At 35.7% G+C, this 18573-nt stretch overlaps 1 protein-coding gene and 1 long non-coding RNA gene across 10 annotated transcripts in view; one reads left to right on the top strand and one right to left on the bottom strand.

Annotated features, from left to right (window-relative positions):
* The window catches only part of LOC146584900 (uncharacterized), a 78780-nt gene extending 60529 nt beyond the window's left edge, over window positions 1–18251 (top strand). Inside the window, exons 3-4 of one of the 2 annotated variants that reach the window (XR_014898105.1) lie at window positions 7384–7437; window positions 17989–18251. This is a non-coding gene — a long non-coding RNA (uncharacterized LOC146584900). Of the gene's footprint in view, window positions 1–2133; window positions 2199–7383; window positions 7438–17988 lie in introns of those variants that run through there. The other variant, XR_014898106.1, reaches the window with a different exon arrangement.
* PDE5A (phosphodiesterase 5A) overlaps window positions 1–18573 on the bottom strand; it is a 65459-nt gene that overhangs the window by 45577 nt on the left and 1309 nt on the right. For 3 of the 8 annotated variants that reach the window (XR_014898104.1, XM_085323876.1, XM_085323877.1), the window contains exons 2-3: window positions 5671–6253; window positions 4646–4735 (exon numbers count right to left, since the gene is read on the bottom strand). Coding sequence is in view for 7 of the 8 variants with exons in the window: in XM_085323876.1 (XP_085180002.1) it covers window positions 4646–4735; window positions 5671–6253 (673 nt within the window). In the remaining variant the exon portion in view is untranslated. Of the gene's footprint in view, window positions 1–4645; window positions 4736–5670; window positions 6254–9335; window positions 9396–17546; window positions 17815–17971; window positions 18054–18147; window positions 18169–18333; window positions 18527–18573 lie in introns of those variants that run through there. The other 5 variants (XM_085323879.1, XM_085323880.1, XM_085323878.1 and 2 more) reach the window with 5 other exon arrangements.

The following is an 18573-nucleotide window of genomic DNA, read 5'->3' as shown; positions in this document are numbered from 1 at the left end:
CTAGCACCCGAAGAAAAAAGAGACATTAAGCCAAAGAGTGATCACAAGCATAGGGAAGCTTAACTTTTATCATGTTTTAAAGGTGCAAAGATATCCAAATGAGAGGATGGGTTGAGCGGTTTAAGATTTACTCTGCTCTGACACTCTTGTGGAGCCTTGGTTCAGGCTCATAAAATTATCCTATAGGGACAGCTCTGTATTTACAGACTTTATTTTTAAWCAACCAAACTTTCACATCCTCTTCTAATATTCACACTGAAACTATATTACACCATGCCTAGCAGTCTAGTTACTGCAACACATGTCTCAGCATAAGCTGAAAATCCATCCAAGCAATTACTTAGCTGATGTTGATCTTTATAATCCTGCAGCAAGACTGCTACTGGAACTTGAGTTAGTTTGTTTAAAGTTAGCTTGGCTACATCTACCCTATACTGCCATCACTTTGATGTATTAAAGTTTTTGCTGTAAGAGAAAAGAACTTACCCAGATGGCTGACAGTAACATGCCAGTTAAAATTGGTTAACTTTTATAAAATAAAGTTCAAAAAGATACTTAAAGTGACACCCCTGTCTTGTTGGAAGGAGCTTCTCAGTGACATGAGATACAGCAAGTAAAAATCAAAAATAAACAAACCAAACAAATGAAGTGAGCTTTGCCAGAATGAAACATTTACCTAGCCAATTAGAAGAAAGTTCAGTCTTTCTTACTTAGGGTCATTATTTAGTAGAAATTAAATGAAAATAGGATTTAATGGGAATTATTTTGCACAGTCATAAGAAAAAAATACAGATGTAACACAAAATTATGTCATTCCTATAGACATTGTAGGCCAGCTATGCTGACTGTACAAATCAGGGACTGTCTTTTCCATAGATACTCTAATTCATTTACAAAACTAATGATCAGAAAACTAATCTCTACTGAGATTTGTATCACTCCTCAAGTTGGTTTTAACTAAGGCCATCCATTCACTATTCAAGTCTGTCAGAATTTTTTCATAATGACTGTTTACAAAGGTCTACAAAACCAGAAGAAATCCTCAAGGGTGATAATTATTTACAGCTGCTTCTGTAGTCCATTTTTTGTGTCTCTGAATCCAAGACCAAACAAAATCAGAAGAAAATGCCACTGCATTTACTCACTTCATTATAGGAATTCTAGTAGGCAAATCAGTAGCATTTGGAGATTTCTGAAAATTAAAGGTTTAAAGCACACACATTAAAGAATGAAAAGCTTCTTTTTGAGATACACAGTGGAGATTAAAATTCTAAACTGCCACAAACTTAAGGCTTTTGCAGCTGGTGTTAAAAATCCTGATTTCTGAAAAAAGAAACTGTAGCACTGAAATGGTTAGCATTAATAGCTACAGCTAAAGCCTGTGGCCAGCAAAACCAGTTTCCTCTTGTAAAAGAAATAACCATGGTAACTCCGTGGTAAGAGCTGGATGATACTAACTTTTCATTGGTGTTTTTAGTACTACTGAGGGAAAAAAAATCAATCTGCTTTCAAGGGTTTGGTGTACTTCTGTTACACACATTGATAATAAAAAGTAGCAGTCATAGCGATGTCTAGTTACACAGTTATCTGCTGTTAAAGAAGAACAGGCAGAAGAGAAAAATCTTACAGGAACAAAATTGATTTTTTTTTATGGCTTCATGCTTACAATATGATAATTCTAAATATGTGAATAGCTTGAAATGATTTGACTTAGTCTTTATGTTTTTTTGAGTAAAATTCAGATTACTCAAGGCCTTTCTTGCTCCTTGTTTTCTTTACTAGTCATAATATGCCAGTAAGCAGCATATACCAATAATTTTGGCATAAGATGTGATGGACAAAATTCTTAGAGATTGTGCATCAGTGGCTTACAAATATCAGAACTTTTTTCAAAGCCCTTGAAAGTAGATGCACATCTTGGTCAGTCTGCATTTGTAATTTTTCCATGGCAAAATAAGAACTCTTTACAAAGCTAGTACTGTAAAGTCTCTATAATCTGAACTTGAAGAATATGATCACAGTTTTCTGGATCTAAAATGTGACAGTTCTGCAGACTCAGTTAGAACAGGTAAAGTAGGAGACTGAGAAAGTTCTTGAACTATTAAATGAAACTGTTTCTATACTTCTTCACAGATCCATATAAAGAAAAGTACGCTTCCTGCATTTCTTTTTTCTTGGTAAGATTGCTGCTAGTTCCTGGGTCCTTTTTATGAGATCTTCTGTGGAACAAACTTTTTTCTTCATCTACGAAATTTCTTATTAATTGTTATTTTTAAGAGGGAAGTTGGTTGCTTACATTCCTCACAGAAATACAGGCAAATGGGAAAAGCATCTATTGGAAAAATTTCCATGTTTCAGCATGCCCAAAGGATTTAATAATCATCATGAGATTTTCTTCATCTCCATTGGTGACTCTCTTGTTTTAAAAAATAGTACCAATACAAAAAATAAAACAGTTGCTTCTCTTTCTCAATGTTTATTTTTGGAGATCTTCCAGATACAGAAGAACAATCTTTTGACTGTGATTACTGTAGCTTGGCTAAGGCAACATTCAAAAGCATTAGTACTACTTGAGGGGCTCTGGGGATGTTTTTCTTAATGGGGGAGGAGCCAGCATTCTGATTATTTTTTTAAACAGAAAAATCAGCAGAAAGCAGATGGCAAATTAAGGACTGATTCACTGACTSCAACATCTGTCCAGAAACATGTCAGAAAAGCATTGTGGTGAGAGTGATGAAAACCTTCTGGCAGAGCCTTTAAAAATCAGAAAAAATTTGAAAGTGCCATTCTTTCCTATAAGAAATTTTATAGTTTAGCTGCTCTGATTTATTGCATATAAGAGGAAGTGTAACACTGTCCTCAAGCCTCAGGTTAGTTAAAGTTTTCAAAATAAACAAATACCTGCTTCATTTCCACTTCCTGATGCACTTAGGAGTAGGAGCCTCGCTGAAGATACGGCCAATTGCAGATTTATTCATCCTGTAAGTCATGGTGTATTTGACCAACAGACTACAGCTGTTATTTCTCCCCCACCTACTATCAGGACATGGTGAGAAGCAAGCACTTAAATGCCCCGTGGCCAACAGGATTTTGTAATTCATTTCTGATCCAAGTTATGTAGAGCACATTTTTTTTTTTCCATTCAACAAAAAGAAGGGGATGGCTTGGGTGCAAAAATGTTTTGCATCAGCTTTCTTTTTTTCCATGGAGCACTGCTCTCTGACAGTCCTTCTCCCAACATCTGATTTGCAGATTGGCTGGCCCAGGGCCAGCAGTGGCTGCTGCTGGTTAGAAAGGGGAATGACTTTGTAGTGRGTTGGGACTTAGAGACAATGCTTTTAGTCCTCCTCTCCAAGGTAGTGGATTGCAAATTTCAAGTGCTATCCTTGGAAAAACTGGAAAATACTTTAAACTTTTATTAGCAGTAGATTAGGATGAGAAACTCTGCCTGATGATCTGGGTCAGCTAGAAGAAGATTTACCATATAAGATAAATCAAGAGTTTAATCAGTGTATTTAATGAGTAAAGGTTTAGTGCAGTGGGAGTCAGGGTGACACAAGAGGTATAMAGCCAAGGTGACATAAGAGGAGTAAACAATGGAAGTGGAAGATGAAGAAGGTATGAGGTCTTCCAGTCAATTTTGGCAGCATTTCTTTTTGGATTTTTAAACTTTCTGTGAGCATCTATAAATCCTTTGAAAAAATAAGGAATTGCAGGAGAGAAAAATCTCTGTCTAAAAAGCTCTGATGGAGTCTGATCAAACTTAGGCTGTGAAAGCATTATAACAGTATAACAGGTGATGTGGCTGAATGGTGCTCCTTTCAGTATCCAAAAATACACACACACACACACACACACACATATATATGGAAATCTCCCTAAGTAAAAAGTAAACTTTTCTTTCCATTCCAGTTTTATTTTTTCACTAACTTCTTTGAATTCACTTTTGAATTACTCAGTGCAAGAAAACAGCACAAGTCCATAATAAAAACTCTCCTTATTACAAGAGTATCAGACAGGAAGGAAGAACTTGTGTGAGTAGCAGCATAGATGGGAGATCTGCACTAGAGTAAAAAAACAGATTCACATCTTTTCAAAACAGGAATGATCTGCCTTAAAGTTATATGACTTTTCTGAATCACATTAACACCACATGTGTTTTTAAATGCCTGATCTTAAGCACTTAACATGCTTCTTAATTTATTAGTTGGCTAACAGAATGTGGAAACCAGTCTTGTAGATGGTGGTAAAAACTAATTTGTATCATCTGAAGATAAAAATCTGCATATAACCTAAGCCAAAGTGAAGTAAGCCTTTATTGCARGGGGAGTGCATGCTGAACTAGCCCAGTAGAAGTGAAGCAAACTTGGATGGTGACAGAGACCAGGTGCAGGACCTGGGAATGGCACTTCTGCAGTTAAGTGCATGCATTCTGCTTTGGCATCTGGGGTTAAACTCTTCTTGACAACTCCATTTGGCTTATGTTACTGAACTAGATAAGATAAAATTCAAGCAATCATAAGCATACAGTCTTTTTTAAAAGGGGATAGTTTTATACTCTAATGACTGACAACTAATAGATTTTTAATGAATTAGCTCAGCTGGAAACACTGTTATATAAAGGGATGAAGATACTGCAACTTACCTCTTCTCTGTGATTTTTTATTGGCATACAAAGAATACTCTGAGTCTTATAGCCGGTGATCTGGTCRACTTCTGCATTGAATCTTGGATCCTGATAGAGGAGAAAAATATAATTAATTAGCTACTTACTTAAAGATGCATTTTTTTTCTTTCCTGGTTTAAGGGCTAAAAAATTTGTAATATTCAACTGTTACCCAGGATAACAGTGGTTCCATTACTACATAATAACTATATAAAGTCATTACTGTTGACRTATGTTTCAAAAAGAAAAAAAGAAATACGTGGAATATGAATGCCTGTCAATAAATACAGAARGAAGAAATACCCTTAAGAAAAGGCTTTTTGAGCCCAGACCATCACTATTTAAAATTTTTATACAGAATAACCACATGCAGTGTAGCTTTTATCTTCAAGAGGAAATTACAGAAATATACTGAAAGACATACAGTCACAGACAAACTAAGTTTCATGAATGTGGTTAATATTTTTGCTTGCAGTGGAGATTTTATTTCTGTTTTTCAACTGGATATTGACATAAACTCTGTTTTTTTTAATCTCACTAAAACAAAACAGGCTATTTTTAAAGACTGTTGTTCTTTCTCCAGTAGTTGATTTCCAATTCAGCATCATGGTCCCAATTTAAGAAAGGACTTTTAAAATATAAGGACAGGTGATATGCCGCTGGAAACATGTGCTTAACATGTAAACAGAAATGTAAACATTTAAGCGTGTGCACACAGCTGGTTAAGACTGGGCTGAAAATCTGACAACTAATGTCAACTTACATTCTTCATCTTGATGTTACCCTTCCTCTAGCATTAGTCACAGGTACATTTGTCTGTATATGCATGTATATACAATACATGTATTATAACAGAAATGTAGAATCTGGTTTGCATAATCACTAGTACAAATCGATGTAGCTCCAAACACATGTATTAAAATAGCAAGGTTACATCGGTTGATAATACGCCTTTTTTTTTCCCTAGTGCCAAAAATTATTCAAGTTACATTTTCTCCATTTACCTCATAAGCATTTTTGATGTTCAGAGGCTGGCCTATAGCTGCTACGTGACCCACGATGCCCTTGTTCCACTCCAGGCGGATGCAATTGTTTGAAGCTTCTTCCAGGGTGGAGCCTTCTGCCACATCAAACAGCCTGCTTACAAGAAACTTCTCGTTAGAGCTGTCCTCACAGACCAAGAACAGGGAATAACGATCAGCTGCTATCAGCTCATGGATATGTAGGAAAATTTTGTGGCAAAGTGCTGTGACATCCAAATGACTAGAAATATCTTTCACGAGTTCTAAGAGCCTTGAGCACTGATCCCCTGCGCTGGTCCCAATCCGTGGAGATTGCAGAGGCATCTGTTCCTTCTTTTCAGAGCCAGAGAGGAAGCTCACTGCTCCTACCGAGTCTTTGACAAAAATGGGCCTTAAGGGTCTGTCAAATTCAGAAGCAGAGATTTTCCTTGCTGGAGTCCCAGGATTGGTGGTCTCAGCGCAGGCAGGCTGGTGAGAAGAGCAGGATTCACTCTGGGTCTTGGTTCCTTCCTTGCAGACTGGAATGGTGTGAACTCTCTCAGCAAACCATGCATTAACCATTTCTCTGTAAAACACAAATGAAAGACAGTAAACGTAAGCTAAGAATCATAAGGAGCTAATAAATGTATAAAGACGACACTACCAAGAGGATATTTGCAGCCTTTTCACACAGAGTGCACCTTTAGTGCTTTTCTGTACCAATGTTCTTCAGTTTTAGCCAGCACTAAGTCAAGGTTAAGCAGTAGTGTTTTATGCCCCACAAAAAAGGAAGCTATTTCTGCTCAGAGGAAATAACTAAATACATAGAGGATGATTGCTTAAGCAGCGTTTTTTAGAGTATAAAATATGAAAAGTTTACAACTTAATTATCTGCTTGGAAAGTTCTGGTGTTCCTATTCCAAGATGTAGGACTCTTCAGATAAGATAAACTTTTTGTTTTAATGCTATTTTTCCAGACCATTTCTCCATTTTTAAAAGATCATTTTGAACTTTAATTCTGTCAAAGCACCTGAAACCCTTCCTATTTTTATGTTGTCTGTAAACTATTTTCAAGTTAATTTTCCCCATGTCCTCACAGCATTAATGAAGAATGCTATTTTTAGACTCAAATTACAAAAGTTTTGCTTAAAAACTATCAGAAAGAAAAACTCTGATTCAAAACCCTTCAAAAAATAAAAATAAAGAAAAGAAAACTCGGGCTGTTTGCATGCATTTCTCCTATTTCCTTCCAGATGAAACTCATTGCCTACTTTAACCCGAAATACGGCATATCCCCCAAATTACTTTTTTTTTTTTTTTTTTTTTTTGAGTTTACTATTAATCAAGAAATGTCACTCATCTCTGGTATTTAACTGTTTCTGAAATGAGCTAAGCACTATAGTGCCAGCCCCAATACATCCTTCCTAAACAGTGCTTTCTGAATTATCCATAAGCAAATATATCATCAGTAATATTCATGTACTTTTCTTATCACTCCAATATTTTCATGCCCAAAATCTTTCAATACAGGGCTTTTTGTTTCATATATTCAGTGAAAGGCTTACAGCACATGATCAGCTCTCAGGGGAGATGTTTTTTCTCAATTACATAATATATAGGCTTATGAACAGCAAAAATTTTATTAAGAAGTCTGATCTTTTGGAAACATCTCGTGGTGGYCATGTTTTAAATTTGGTATATTTTTTATTTGCTCAGCAGACCACAGGAATTTCAAGAGCGAAGCTGAATGAAACCATGGAGATTAATCAGGTTAGTCAGCCAGTGATCGGTTACATGCATTAGTTTATGTTAAACGTGAAGAACATGGTACATAGCCTTCTTTTCTTTTTACAAAATGGCTTCGACTGTGTTGTAGAATGTAGTGGTGCAAGTGGTTGCTGCAAATGATTAATTGCTAACCAAAAGTAAAGTAACTGATTAAAATCCACAGATACTATTTCTATTAACAGCAATTCACAACAKGAAAAAAGGTTTTTGTCTTCCACTAGGAAGGTTTGAAAGAGTTTCTCAGATTTTGCAATCATATGTGATTTGGAGGCCTCAACTGCAGGCAAACCATGTGAAAAATTAAATAGTGTAGATTTATAAAATAGTGCAAATGTAAAGGGAACACCTAGGCAAAAAAAAAGCATGATACTATTGCACACATTCCACCTCGTTGTGAACTACCTGGTAATGTTTTTTGCCCCTTGAAACAATGTTTGACTGAGAACTTTCATTGTAGAAACAAATTCTTGTCTTCTTCACACTGATGCAACTCCAAATGAATAGGTGATAGAATATTCTTTACTTTGGACTCCATCTGCATTCTGTGTTCATGATCATGTGAAACCTTACAAGTGTGGTTAATATCATTCATAGTCTTACTGATCTTCAAGGCTGAACGGCCAGTGCAGTCATATAGGACACTTTGAACCTTCCAGTGATCAAAGTCTTGAGTTGTTAAGGCTCTTTGTCCAAAAGCACTGAATTAAATGTTGGACACAGTTAAGGCAGAGGGATTTTTGCCTCTGAGTTCCACAGAGGTAGGATTTTATTCCATGCTTTCACATTTTCCATGGAACTCCTGGAACACTTCTTGCTGTACCAGTAATATAGTTCAATCTACATCTATTATAACTTCCCCAGCAATCTTAAGCTAGTCCAATTACTGGAAACATGGTGCCAGAGAACACAATGAAATTCCATTGTTATTCTGAAAGAGTCCTCATTCATTGCTTAGCATGTGTTTTTAAAGAAAGTAAACTCTGCTTTTTAAGTATATTAAGTATATTAATAGCTCCCAATGTCCATCTTTATTATGGCAGTAATATATATGTATTTGTTAAGAATCATTTCATACCAACGTTTCATGCAGTGAAGAAACAAAAGGAATAATTAATATATTATTAAGACTGATTTTAACAGGATTTCCTTCTAGTACTTAAAAAGCATAAATATAAGAATGTGGGAGGTGTGACTTTGTATTACTGAAATACATAATATTATACTTTGTCTGGGACAGTATCACCACCTTTGCAAAAGCTGTTTCAGTGAGAGTCAAAATAAGAAATTAGCATTTGATGACATTTTAAAATTCCATTTTTTTAATTGTAGGAGAAAACTGAATTAAAGTTAGTGATGAAAATAACTAAAAATATCTTTAAGAAACTTAAACAGGTTGAAGTGAAAAATTTGAATGTAAACACATTATGAGTTTTGACATCATTGAGGATAACTCTTGCAATAGTATATGTTGTATAGTATTAGGAGTTTTTTTTAATCTAACCTCCTGAACAGAAGTAATTGGTAATTTTTATTTTTTTTTTTATAAACAAAATTTAGTATCTAGCAGTAAGGCTGCAGAGAAGAATATAACATTATGAGTGATGTGGATTTAAAGCCTCAGACACAGTAAAGTAAATAGAGAATAATCAAAAWTTTTTTTTCAAAACGCTCATGACCCGAGTCATTTTCATGATTGCCTGTACTGGCTTGATTTTTAAACACTCAGGACTGACATTATTGTAAAATAATATTTAAATGTGACTGTAAGAACCTAGTATCAGTTGGAACAGTCTTTTTAAACTTGTTGGTGACTAGGTGCAGGAAGCTGTGTACTTTGTCTAGGCATGTTTGAAAATGCACACGTGTAAAGCTGTACTTACTTGCTGAGTGACAGCAGTTTTTACAGGAAATTGATTCTCTGCTTATTTGCGCTTGAGGGAAGATAGAAAATGCTACTATTTTGGCTAGCTGTGTTTTACGGTGAAGTTACATCGGTAGAAATGATGATGTAAGATACAAGGCAGAGAAAGAAACAGATAGCCCTTGTGGACAGAGCAAAAGCTAAAGCAGAAACTTGGTTTAGCAGTCGAAACCTGTCATTTTATTTAAAGTGTCATGTCACATGCTCCATTCTTAATAGTGCAATAGTAATAATCAGTAAGAACAAAGTATTCTGTATTCTGATACCAGTTCTCACACTGTGGTGGTGAGATTAATTTAGTTTTACCTCCTGGGCTGTTTACTGTGTAAAATAAGCATTTTAACACTTCTCTAACTTATGTGTACATTATTAACAATTAAAAAAATCCTCAACTATACTGTTTAAAGCACGTTCTTCAACTGCAAGCCTTTTAGGCATTTCAGTTTAGGCAACAATAAAGTTGTTCACATTTAGCTGGAGTAAGAACAGTTTTCACTGACCTCTACTGAATGCCTCTTCTAACAAGGAAACTATTTAGTTCCTTTTACTTACACAGTTATACATGAGTGGAAAAACTAGCATTTCACATTAACTGAAATGTAAAATATCATTCTAAATCCATTTAAACTCTATCAGAGAAGGTCTTGACTGTGTTTGCTTGTTGATATTCCGTCCTATTTAACCGAGTTTGACAAGAGGAGTATTACAAACATGACTATCTTCTCAGCACAGAATTAGTCCAGTACCAGACACACATTGAACCACAAGTGATATTACTGACAATTAGTACAAAAGGGCTACACTAAGGAACAAATACTTGTGACTATTCATACAAGTAGTTTTCAGTGAGCATTGATATTGTCAAGAGCTGATAGTAAGGACAAGACCCTTGCTATAAGAGAGAGACTGTTAAAGTACGTTTAGGAATTACAGGAGTATGTTAAACAGAAACAAATACTGATCCATACTGATGTACATGTATAGTTCAAACCAATGCTGTGTTTCCATCCCAGTATAGCCTTTCAATCACTGCATCTTGAGGAGTTACAGCCATGTGCTGTAACTGTGTGCATGATCCACGTGCGTTTTCAAACATGCCTAGACAAAGTACACAGCTTCCTGTGCATGTTCCTCACACATTGCATACATCCTTTACTGTTCACTTACTTACTTATTACTACTGCTTGAGAAAGCCATAATTTATCCCAGAGGTCATCAACAGGAATAGTTGATGTCTTTTTATAGGCCTTTACATCAGCCAAATACAGTCTTTCCTCTATAAAATGCAGAAATTCAAAGGAAAATGAGAATAATGATTGCTGAATTTGGCAGGTGACCTCATCAGCAGATGATAAAATTGGAGAGGAATTTTGGAGAGTTGGGGATGGGAAAGGGATGAAAGTAAAATGGAAGATAAAACATTTGAACAAAACAAAAAAGGTTATGTGATCCTTCCCTCTCTAATCGCTTGTATACAGCTACACATTTATTATCTCCATTACATTAGAACTCAGGAACTTCAGAGGGTTTAAACTCTTTGAACCTAATTTGTTAAGTACAGCACAGAAAGTAGAATTGTCCCTGACGCAAGAAGTTTTCAATATGAATAGGCAATAAGAATAGAAAATYAGTGGGTGAGAAAACAGATGCAGAGAAGACTCTGAGACAGGTCATGCTAGACYTGAACAGAATCACAGCTTGCTTTATTTCTTGTGCCTTGCCTAACAAACCATGCTGACCTTGACACTAATTACTAATTACTGGGAATACTAAATAATTTCTTTTACCAATCTTCATTGTGCTTATTTTTAAAATACTGATCTTTTCAAAAAAAGTAGTAGATGCTTAATGAGTTGCAGATGARTTATGATTKCCTTGCTAATACATGCAACTATGCTATATATGTAAGGCCACACCAATGYGACTATTCACCAAGATATTTTTAGACAAAACATGCAAAAATGGAGCACAAAATGAACACTAAGATGTGGCTAGGATAGTATAATGTATCTTATTCATCTTGCCCATAGAAGATGCATAATAATTACTGTACCACAGAAGCAGTCAGTAATGAGGGGATTTCAGAGAAACAACAAGTAATTCCCAGTACATTTTGTTTGCTGTTGAAAATGTCTTTCATATCTACAACATGAAGGGTTTTAGTGAGCATTTTGCAGCATCAGTTGTGTGGAATGTTTTGGTAATTTTTGATTCAAACAAGCAGTTACTGATAATACACTTCTGGGGAGGCATTTGACCCAAACTTGCCTATTATGGATCACCAGCTTTCAAGTGTCTRTATTCCTGCAGCCTAATTGTGCAAGTGCTGATGTCAACAATATTTCAAGCCAATTGTTCTCTCAATTGCCTTCCTTAAAATAACCGCTAGATGTCTACAACTTCTTTCCTAGGTCTTGACATAATTTAGACATAGAAATCATTTAAAGGGTTAGCAACAACTTGAGATCTAGCCAATTTTAACAAATGAGTTTGAAAGCCACTTGGATATTAACCTTGCCTTCTCATTTTCTTTCCAGTACTTCCTATTTTACAGTGATGTTTTAAATGTTTTTTTCTCCCTCCTCACTATGTGAAAGATTTAAATAAACTATATAAAGCCTCATTAGATGGAAATAGTAAAAAAGACTATATACAAAGTCCTATTAAACGAACTCAAAATGTAAACTGACAAAGATTATTTTCTTTAAACTCTTCCAGGCTGTARTTATTTGAGATGCTATTTCTAATAGTGGTAGGCAAACAGTTTTTGAAGACAAAGTATGATTTAAAGTTGGTGTCCATTTTGGGGCACAACTTAGTCAAACATATAAACATACGTTTAACTTATAAGAGTCCAGTTGATCTCAACTTGAATCCAGCTCTAAATGAAAAACTTTAAYCAAATCTTGATTCAAACCATGGTTGAAAGAGTGAAATTAACAACTTTCTAGAACTATAAATTCATTTAAATCTTGTCTTATACTAGTATTATTTTTAAAGTAGGAGACAGAGGTTGATTTATTGTTTGAAACAAAAGTATTAGAAATGGGGGCTTGCACTAATTGGTTATCCTTTTCCATTTTCAAGTTTTCTTTAGCAACCAAACTGCAAACCTAGCCTTTCACAAGAGCAGCTATCCTTCTGTTGAAGGGACTTTCTATTCACAGTATAAAGAAAGACAAAATAAAACCTCAAGGATACAAAGGTCAAACTCTAAAACATGACCTTTTATTTCTCCTCCAAATGTTTACTTCTTGTTCCAGGCTCAAAATGTTAAGAATAACTATGGACCAGATCATTTTTTGTGGAAAGCAATGACACTTTTGCTGGTGCCTTTGGTGAAAGGGGATTAAGACTTAAGTCTGGAGACCTAGGAGAGGTCTTGCACACCATTTCAGTTTCAATTAAATTCTCAAAATAGGGCTTAAGTAGGACCTAAGTGGTGAAAAGGTTTTGGGCTGGCCCTCTGTGCTGTGGTGAGTTCACCATAATGCACAAATAAATGGGGAAAATATAGATCTTTTACAAAGCAAATATATTTTGTGGCTATATTTTTAGTGCCAGACCTAATGTGAAATTACAACCATTGAGTCATTCACAAGGACCATTTGAGGAGGGCTTATTTTCTGGCATTTTGCAAATACCTGCTTTTGTATTTAATGCTTTTTTTTTTTTTTAGTAAATCGTATAAATCATGTAAATGTATATATATTTTTGCCAGTAAATAGACTTGTGCTATGATTTTAATAATTATATTTGTTCATGACAAAAGCAAGAACTTATTTTCAATTTCAGTATTAAAAAAGTAAGTTCTAGCATATTAGCTCAAGTCAAGGATGTATTGTATAAAACTGCTTTGTTTGTAACACTTGATTGTATATTCCCATTCAGCCTTAATCTAGCATTCAAATGAATCTGGAAGTACATTATTGTAATAAGACATACTTTCTTTGGTCTGAAGACATGCTAGGTGATATATCATGAATTTTTATCCTTGTGCAGACCGCTAGAACAATGTCTGTACACTGTGGAAGTCTCACTTCAGCTTCAAAATAAGATTGATGTGGTATTTTTATTTTACATATATAGTCTTTGTCCTAATCCTGTGTAATCATGTCAGTGTCCTCTTCATTTAAGCAACTAATAATTGTGATGATTCTTCAACAGCAGCCTAACAAAGAACTTCTATGGATTTCTACAATTTGAAAGCATGAAATTTTTTTCTCTCTCTTAAAGGCAAGGGATACCTCAGCTCCACCTTTTTCCCTCCTTACCAGTAATTTAGGCCCTGTTCTCTAAAGTCTTGCCATTAACAGCAATAGGAATGAATGTTGGCATTGTCACAAGTACTGTAATGCCATAATAAAGTTATCCTGAAACAAAAGAAGGCAAAAGAGCTGTTAACTGTTAAAGTAGTTCACTCCATCTTTTCTCCCTTTCCTCTAAAGATTACCAGTTGTGCTTTAATTAGTGTTGTGAGTACCTGCTTGTTTCTTTATTATCTAAGGCACACAGTAAGTAGTAAAAGCACATTCTCCTGTGGCTTCTCAGTACTAAGGGTGCACTAGTTTATATGTGATTCTTCTACAGAAATCCTGTGGAAGACTGTGAAGGAAATCAGGTTATTGCTGTTTAGGAATTAAAGATGTAAATTGTTATTCAGCTATTTCTTATTGTTCCCTGAAGTGTAGTCTCTTAAGTTCAAAAATATGCTTTTACAACTTTAATTAATGTGGGTAACATTCCTTACTTTCTTAAATGCTTTTTGGATCAAAAGTTTAAAGTATTTTGGGATGATCTTAATACTTAGCACAGTTACTGAGAAAGGAATAAAGATGTGCAGACTACATATGAGCAAGACAGCAATGGAGATCATTAAAAGTACAAGAAAATACTTTCCAAGATTTTCATTGAAATGAACTGCCTTTTTTTTTCTTCCTCAGAAAAGCCCTGTAAGCATCTAATAAAAATATGTAAATGGAAGAAAATATTCAGAGCTCTGCATTAACACTCCCAGTGGTTTTCAAGCCATGTTCCAAAGAATCAGTCCTCTAAGTGGTTCACAAACTTAGAAAAGAAAGTCCACTTTCAGCATATTTAAACAATTTGCATAGATTCTGTGCCTCCACTGGAAATTGCGAGAGGTCTTTCAATCATACAAGTTTAAAAAAACACTGCCTACTTACCAAGYTCACATTAGGGATGACTATGGCTCATACCTGTGTATTTTTAGGATCAGTATTTTTTCATATGGCAGTAACATTTTTATGAAAAATAACTATCCAAAGCATATTTCAATGTAGAAAATTTTAAATAGTTTGTGTTTGATAATATGAATTTTCACACACTTGCTCCAAAAATGCCCTAACTTCCTTTCAGTTAGGAAAATAATTAAACACACACCTATCACCAAACAAAACAATGGCATAATGCATAGGACAGATCATATTTATGAAATTAAATATCAGCTCAAAATGAAAGACCTCTTCCAAAAGCCTTCTAGACACAGATTAGAAGGCAAATGTCCTCAGCAACGTGATACTACAGGCAGCACATGACAAACTGATTGTCCACCAACTATCAGTAAGAGTAAAGTGATAAATGTAACTGATAGATTCAAATTGTGCAATCTCTGCATGCTAGCTACAGTTTCCTAGTGAAYGCCACTTTGGGAATCCTCAGTGAAGCGCTATGAAGTACCATGCTGTTGGGAACATTTATTTTTCCAAAAACAACTCCACCTTAATTCATTTGTAAATGTTTCCCAACCATCCTTAATAAGTCAAGATGTATTTATAGCAAATAGGACTCTTTCCAGTGAGACCCATACACGACTTGGTTTAACAGTTTGCATGTGTCATGCCATGCACTTAGGAAAGCAGACAGATGGTGTCTGGAACAATGCATTCGCCTCTAACCGAAAGCAGAGTTTTTACTTGTGCTGTTTTGGCAGTTTGTTGCCTGTGTGYGCAAAAAGCATGACAAGAGAATCACATCTTACTTTTAAGGGACAGACAGGTTAGAAATACAGAGCAGAAGTATTTCATAGATGGTTATAGTAAGCATGTAGTTTGAATGTGACAATGCTTTCTTCTTTTTTTTTCCTTAAGTAATAAATAAATAAAAAAAAAGATAAAACTTGTGAAAGACAAAAAGGGTAGCAGATGCAGCCATAACTGCAGTACAATTTTGTGACAAGGGCTACAGGCTGTGCCCTTATAACATTTAATTATACTTAATAGTTTTGGAAGAGCTGTAATTGCAGCATCAACTATGAAGAGCAACAACAGCATGAGTAAACACAAGACATAATATAAAAGAATAATTTGTTTACTTGAAAAATACTTCTCCTTTCTGGGAAGCCAAAGAAAGACACACAATTCTAAAACTTTGAACGGGAAAAAATAACAAGGCAAGCAGAAATCAAAGAAGGAAAAAAGAAATAGTTTAAATTTAGTAGGAACTGGCATTTAAGAACTCATGAACTCTTAAGTCTGCAATAACAAACCCTCAAGCCAGAAGGTTTGTCAACCAGCAAACTGAATCACAAAGTAAACCAAATTCATCTTTCATAAAACCTCAGTGAGTGTGCTGGCAACGTATCTCCCCTTTGCTGCTCTGCACTTTGATCATTCTGTAACACTTTATGAATAATGCCTATTTATATACTCTCTGTGTACCTTTCGCCTCCTAAAAACTTGTAACATATTCTGTAGTTTCCTACTCAAAGGATCACAGTTTATTCACGTACTGTCCAGAAGCATAAATTTAAACAATTCATCTGGGTTTATATGCTTGCAGGATTGCAGCCTTGCACTGTACGAGTGGAAGTCCACCTAGTCACCAAAGACCTCAAGGCATTGATGTGCCTTCACTGCAGACACTATTAACCTCCTTCAAGGGTTACAAACTAATTGTGAATAAAAAGATACATTTTCTTTTGAAGYGTTGCCCTACCAGAAGGTGTTCTCTCTTTAAATGATCAAAAGAAATACATTAATATCCAGCTGACCTATGCAAAACAGAACAAGATGATCTGACTGCCGTAGTTATAAAAAAGCCAAAATCCACAGGCATAAGACCAAAGTATTTATTTTAAAGGGACCAATTTAAATATAGGTTTTCTGCAAACAATTGTTCAGGTGGGAATTAGCAAGAGAACTACTATCTAAAGCATAGCAAGAATTAATTAATTACAGAGAAAAGAAYAGCATGTGTAAATAATTTAATGCCTATCATAAAATGCAATTGCTAAATTAGATTGTGATCCAAAGCTCACTGCTATCAATGAAAAGGGGTTATATTATTCTATAACAAATGGTTGAGCTGTGATCTGTTCCTGCTTCTGTGTATGAATATTTGAAAAACAGATACAGAACTAACATTTGCCATTAACAATTATACTTAGTAATATGAGCTGGTATATGCTCCTGTCCTCCATGAGCTACCAAAATAACTAACTTCCTGGTTAATTGCTTGCAAGGCCCATGAGAGCTTAGGCATATTACAAAGCAGAACAAAAAAGAGCAGCAGTAAATTAAGATTAGAAAACAGTTGAAACTATTTCAAGGAATGCTGCTTGAATGACAGAGTAAATATGGTGCTAGGTAACCAAAACATTAAACAGCATAGTCTTTGTTCAATGTATTGTTATCACACAAATATTCCACTAAAACAAAGCATGGCAAAAGTTTTAGCTTCTTTTCTTTTCAAACTCTATCACTATAATATAAAAATATTAAATCTGTTACTGAAGTACATCACTACTTTCAGACTGCTCAGGCTTACAAGGTATCATTTTAGAGAATAAAATTAGAACTGACATACAGTCAGGTAACCCATAACTTCGTCTTTTCAAATACAAACTGACACATAAGGTATTACTACAGTTTTCTATTTAAACAGTAAGTAAAAAACAAAAACAAAAAAAAGTTCCATGCAAGACAGAAGATAGTTCCAAAATTAATGTGGTTTCCATCACTGTAAAAACAACACAGAAATGTTGCCTAGCAAGAATTCAAATTCAGCCATTTCTCCTGCAAAACYTTCTCTAAATACAGAAGCCTTGCCGTCACAGAGACATGACTGACTTGTACTTTGTGAACTACTGCCTATTTCAGACCTACACAAACACAAAACTCTGCCTCAGCATTAAAGAAAAAAGACTCACCAAACCTCTCCATAGGGAAAACAAATCTGACACAGCGGTTACTATTAATTACTATTCATATTTGTTCAATACTACTTCCAGTTTCCAAAGGAAGTGTGGCAAGCTGAACTAATAAAATGCTACTTCTCAAAGCTGCTAACACCCTTTTTCCTGGGCAAACTAACTACTCTTCAGTTACATGCCGTGCACTAGTGTTCTGTAGAATATCAAAGCTAACTACTTCCAACAGTTACACCTATGCAGTCTTTTTTTCCAACATAATTTTAAAGACATTTTAAAATATATTTTATTATTTTTCTATTAAATGAACCTAAGGAAGAAGCAGAGAAGGGGACTGCATGACAGATGGTCACAAGAAAGCAGGTGACCCCTGAAGCTTCCTAGCTTGCTGTGAGTCAATTATTAATGGGGATTTCTCTTCTTACCGCCCCATCCCATGCAGAGAGGAGCAGCATTCAAAATACATCCATCCCTGCTAAGTGCCTTGGGAAAGAAGTAAATCAGCAGCGATGAGCAGATGGTGCAAGCAGCTCGTGAGCAGGAGAGGAGAGAAGTGAGCGCGCAGAGATGGTGTGTCCAAGAAACAAACCACAAGACTTACTAACTCGAGCTCTCCACTAACAGAAACCGTGGGAGCCGCAGATCGCCTGTGCTCTGCATCCCCACTGCTTTGTTTATCGGAAAATATTCAAAATGGAAACCTGACTCCACTTCTAAAAATAGCTGAATTTACTCGGTTTCAACTTTTAAGTTCCACTGCTGAAGTGTGGCAACGGTGAGCAAATACCTCGTCTTATCTCCAAAAGGCAGCATGTCAAGCCAGGTGAAAAAGCCCAGGCGAGCTCTTCTGGTCCTTACATTAGGTCTTTGCAAAAGTCAAAACCAAAAAAATGGGAAGAGGAGAGAAGCCACCCTCAAATAGCGAGAGAAGAAAACGTCCCGGCTGCGCCTGCTGCCTGCGCCGCCGTGCGCGGCGCAGTGCTGCCCCCTGCCGGCGCCCGGCCCCGCGCAGCCCCCGCCGCGGCCT

This window comes from Rhea americana, unplaced genomic scaffold (genome assembly GCF_003343005.1).
Source record: "Rhea americana isolate MKP2758 unplaced genomic scaffold, rheAme1 scaffold_89, whole genome shotgun sequence".
In the NCBI taxonomy this organism is placed as follows: domain Eukaryota; kingdom Metazoa; phylum Chordata; class Aves; order Rheiformes; family Rheidae; genus Rhea; species Rhea americana.
This window is presented reverse-complemented; position numbering and strand designations above follow the sequence as displayed.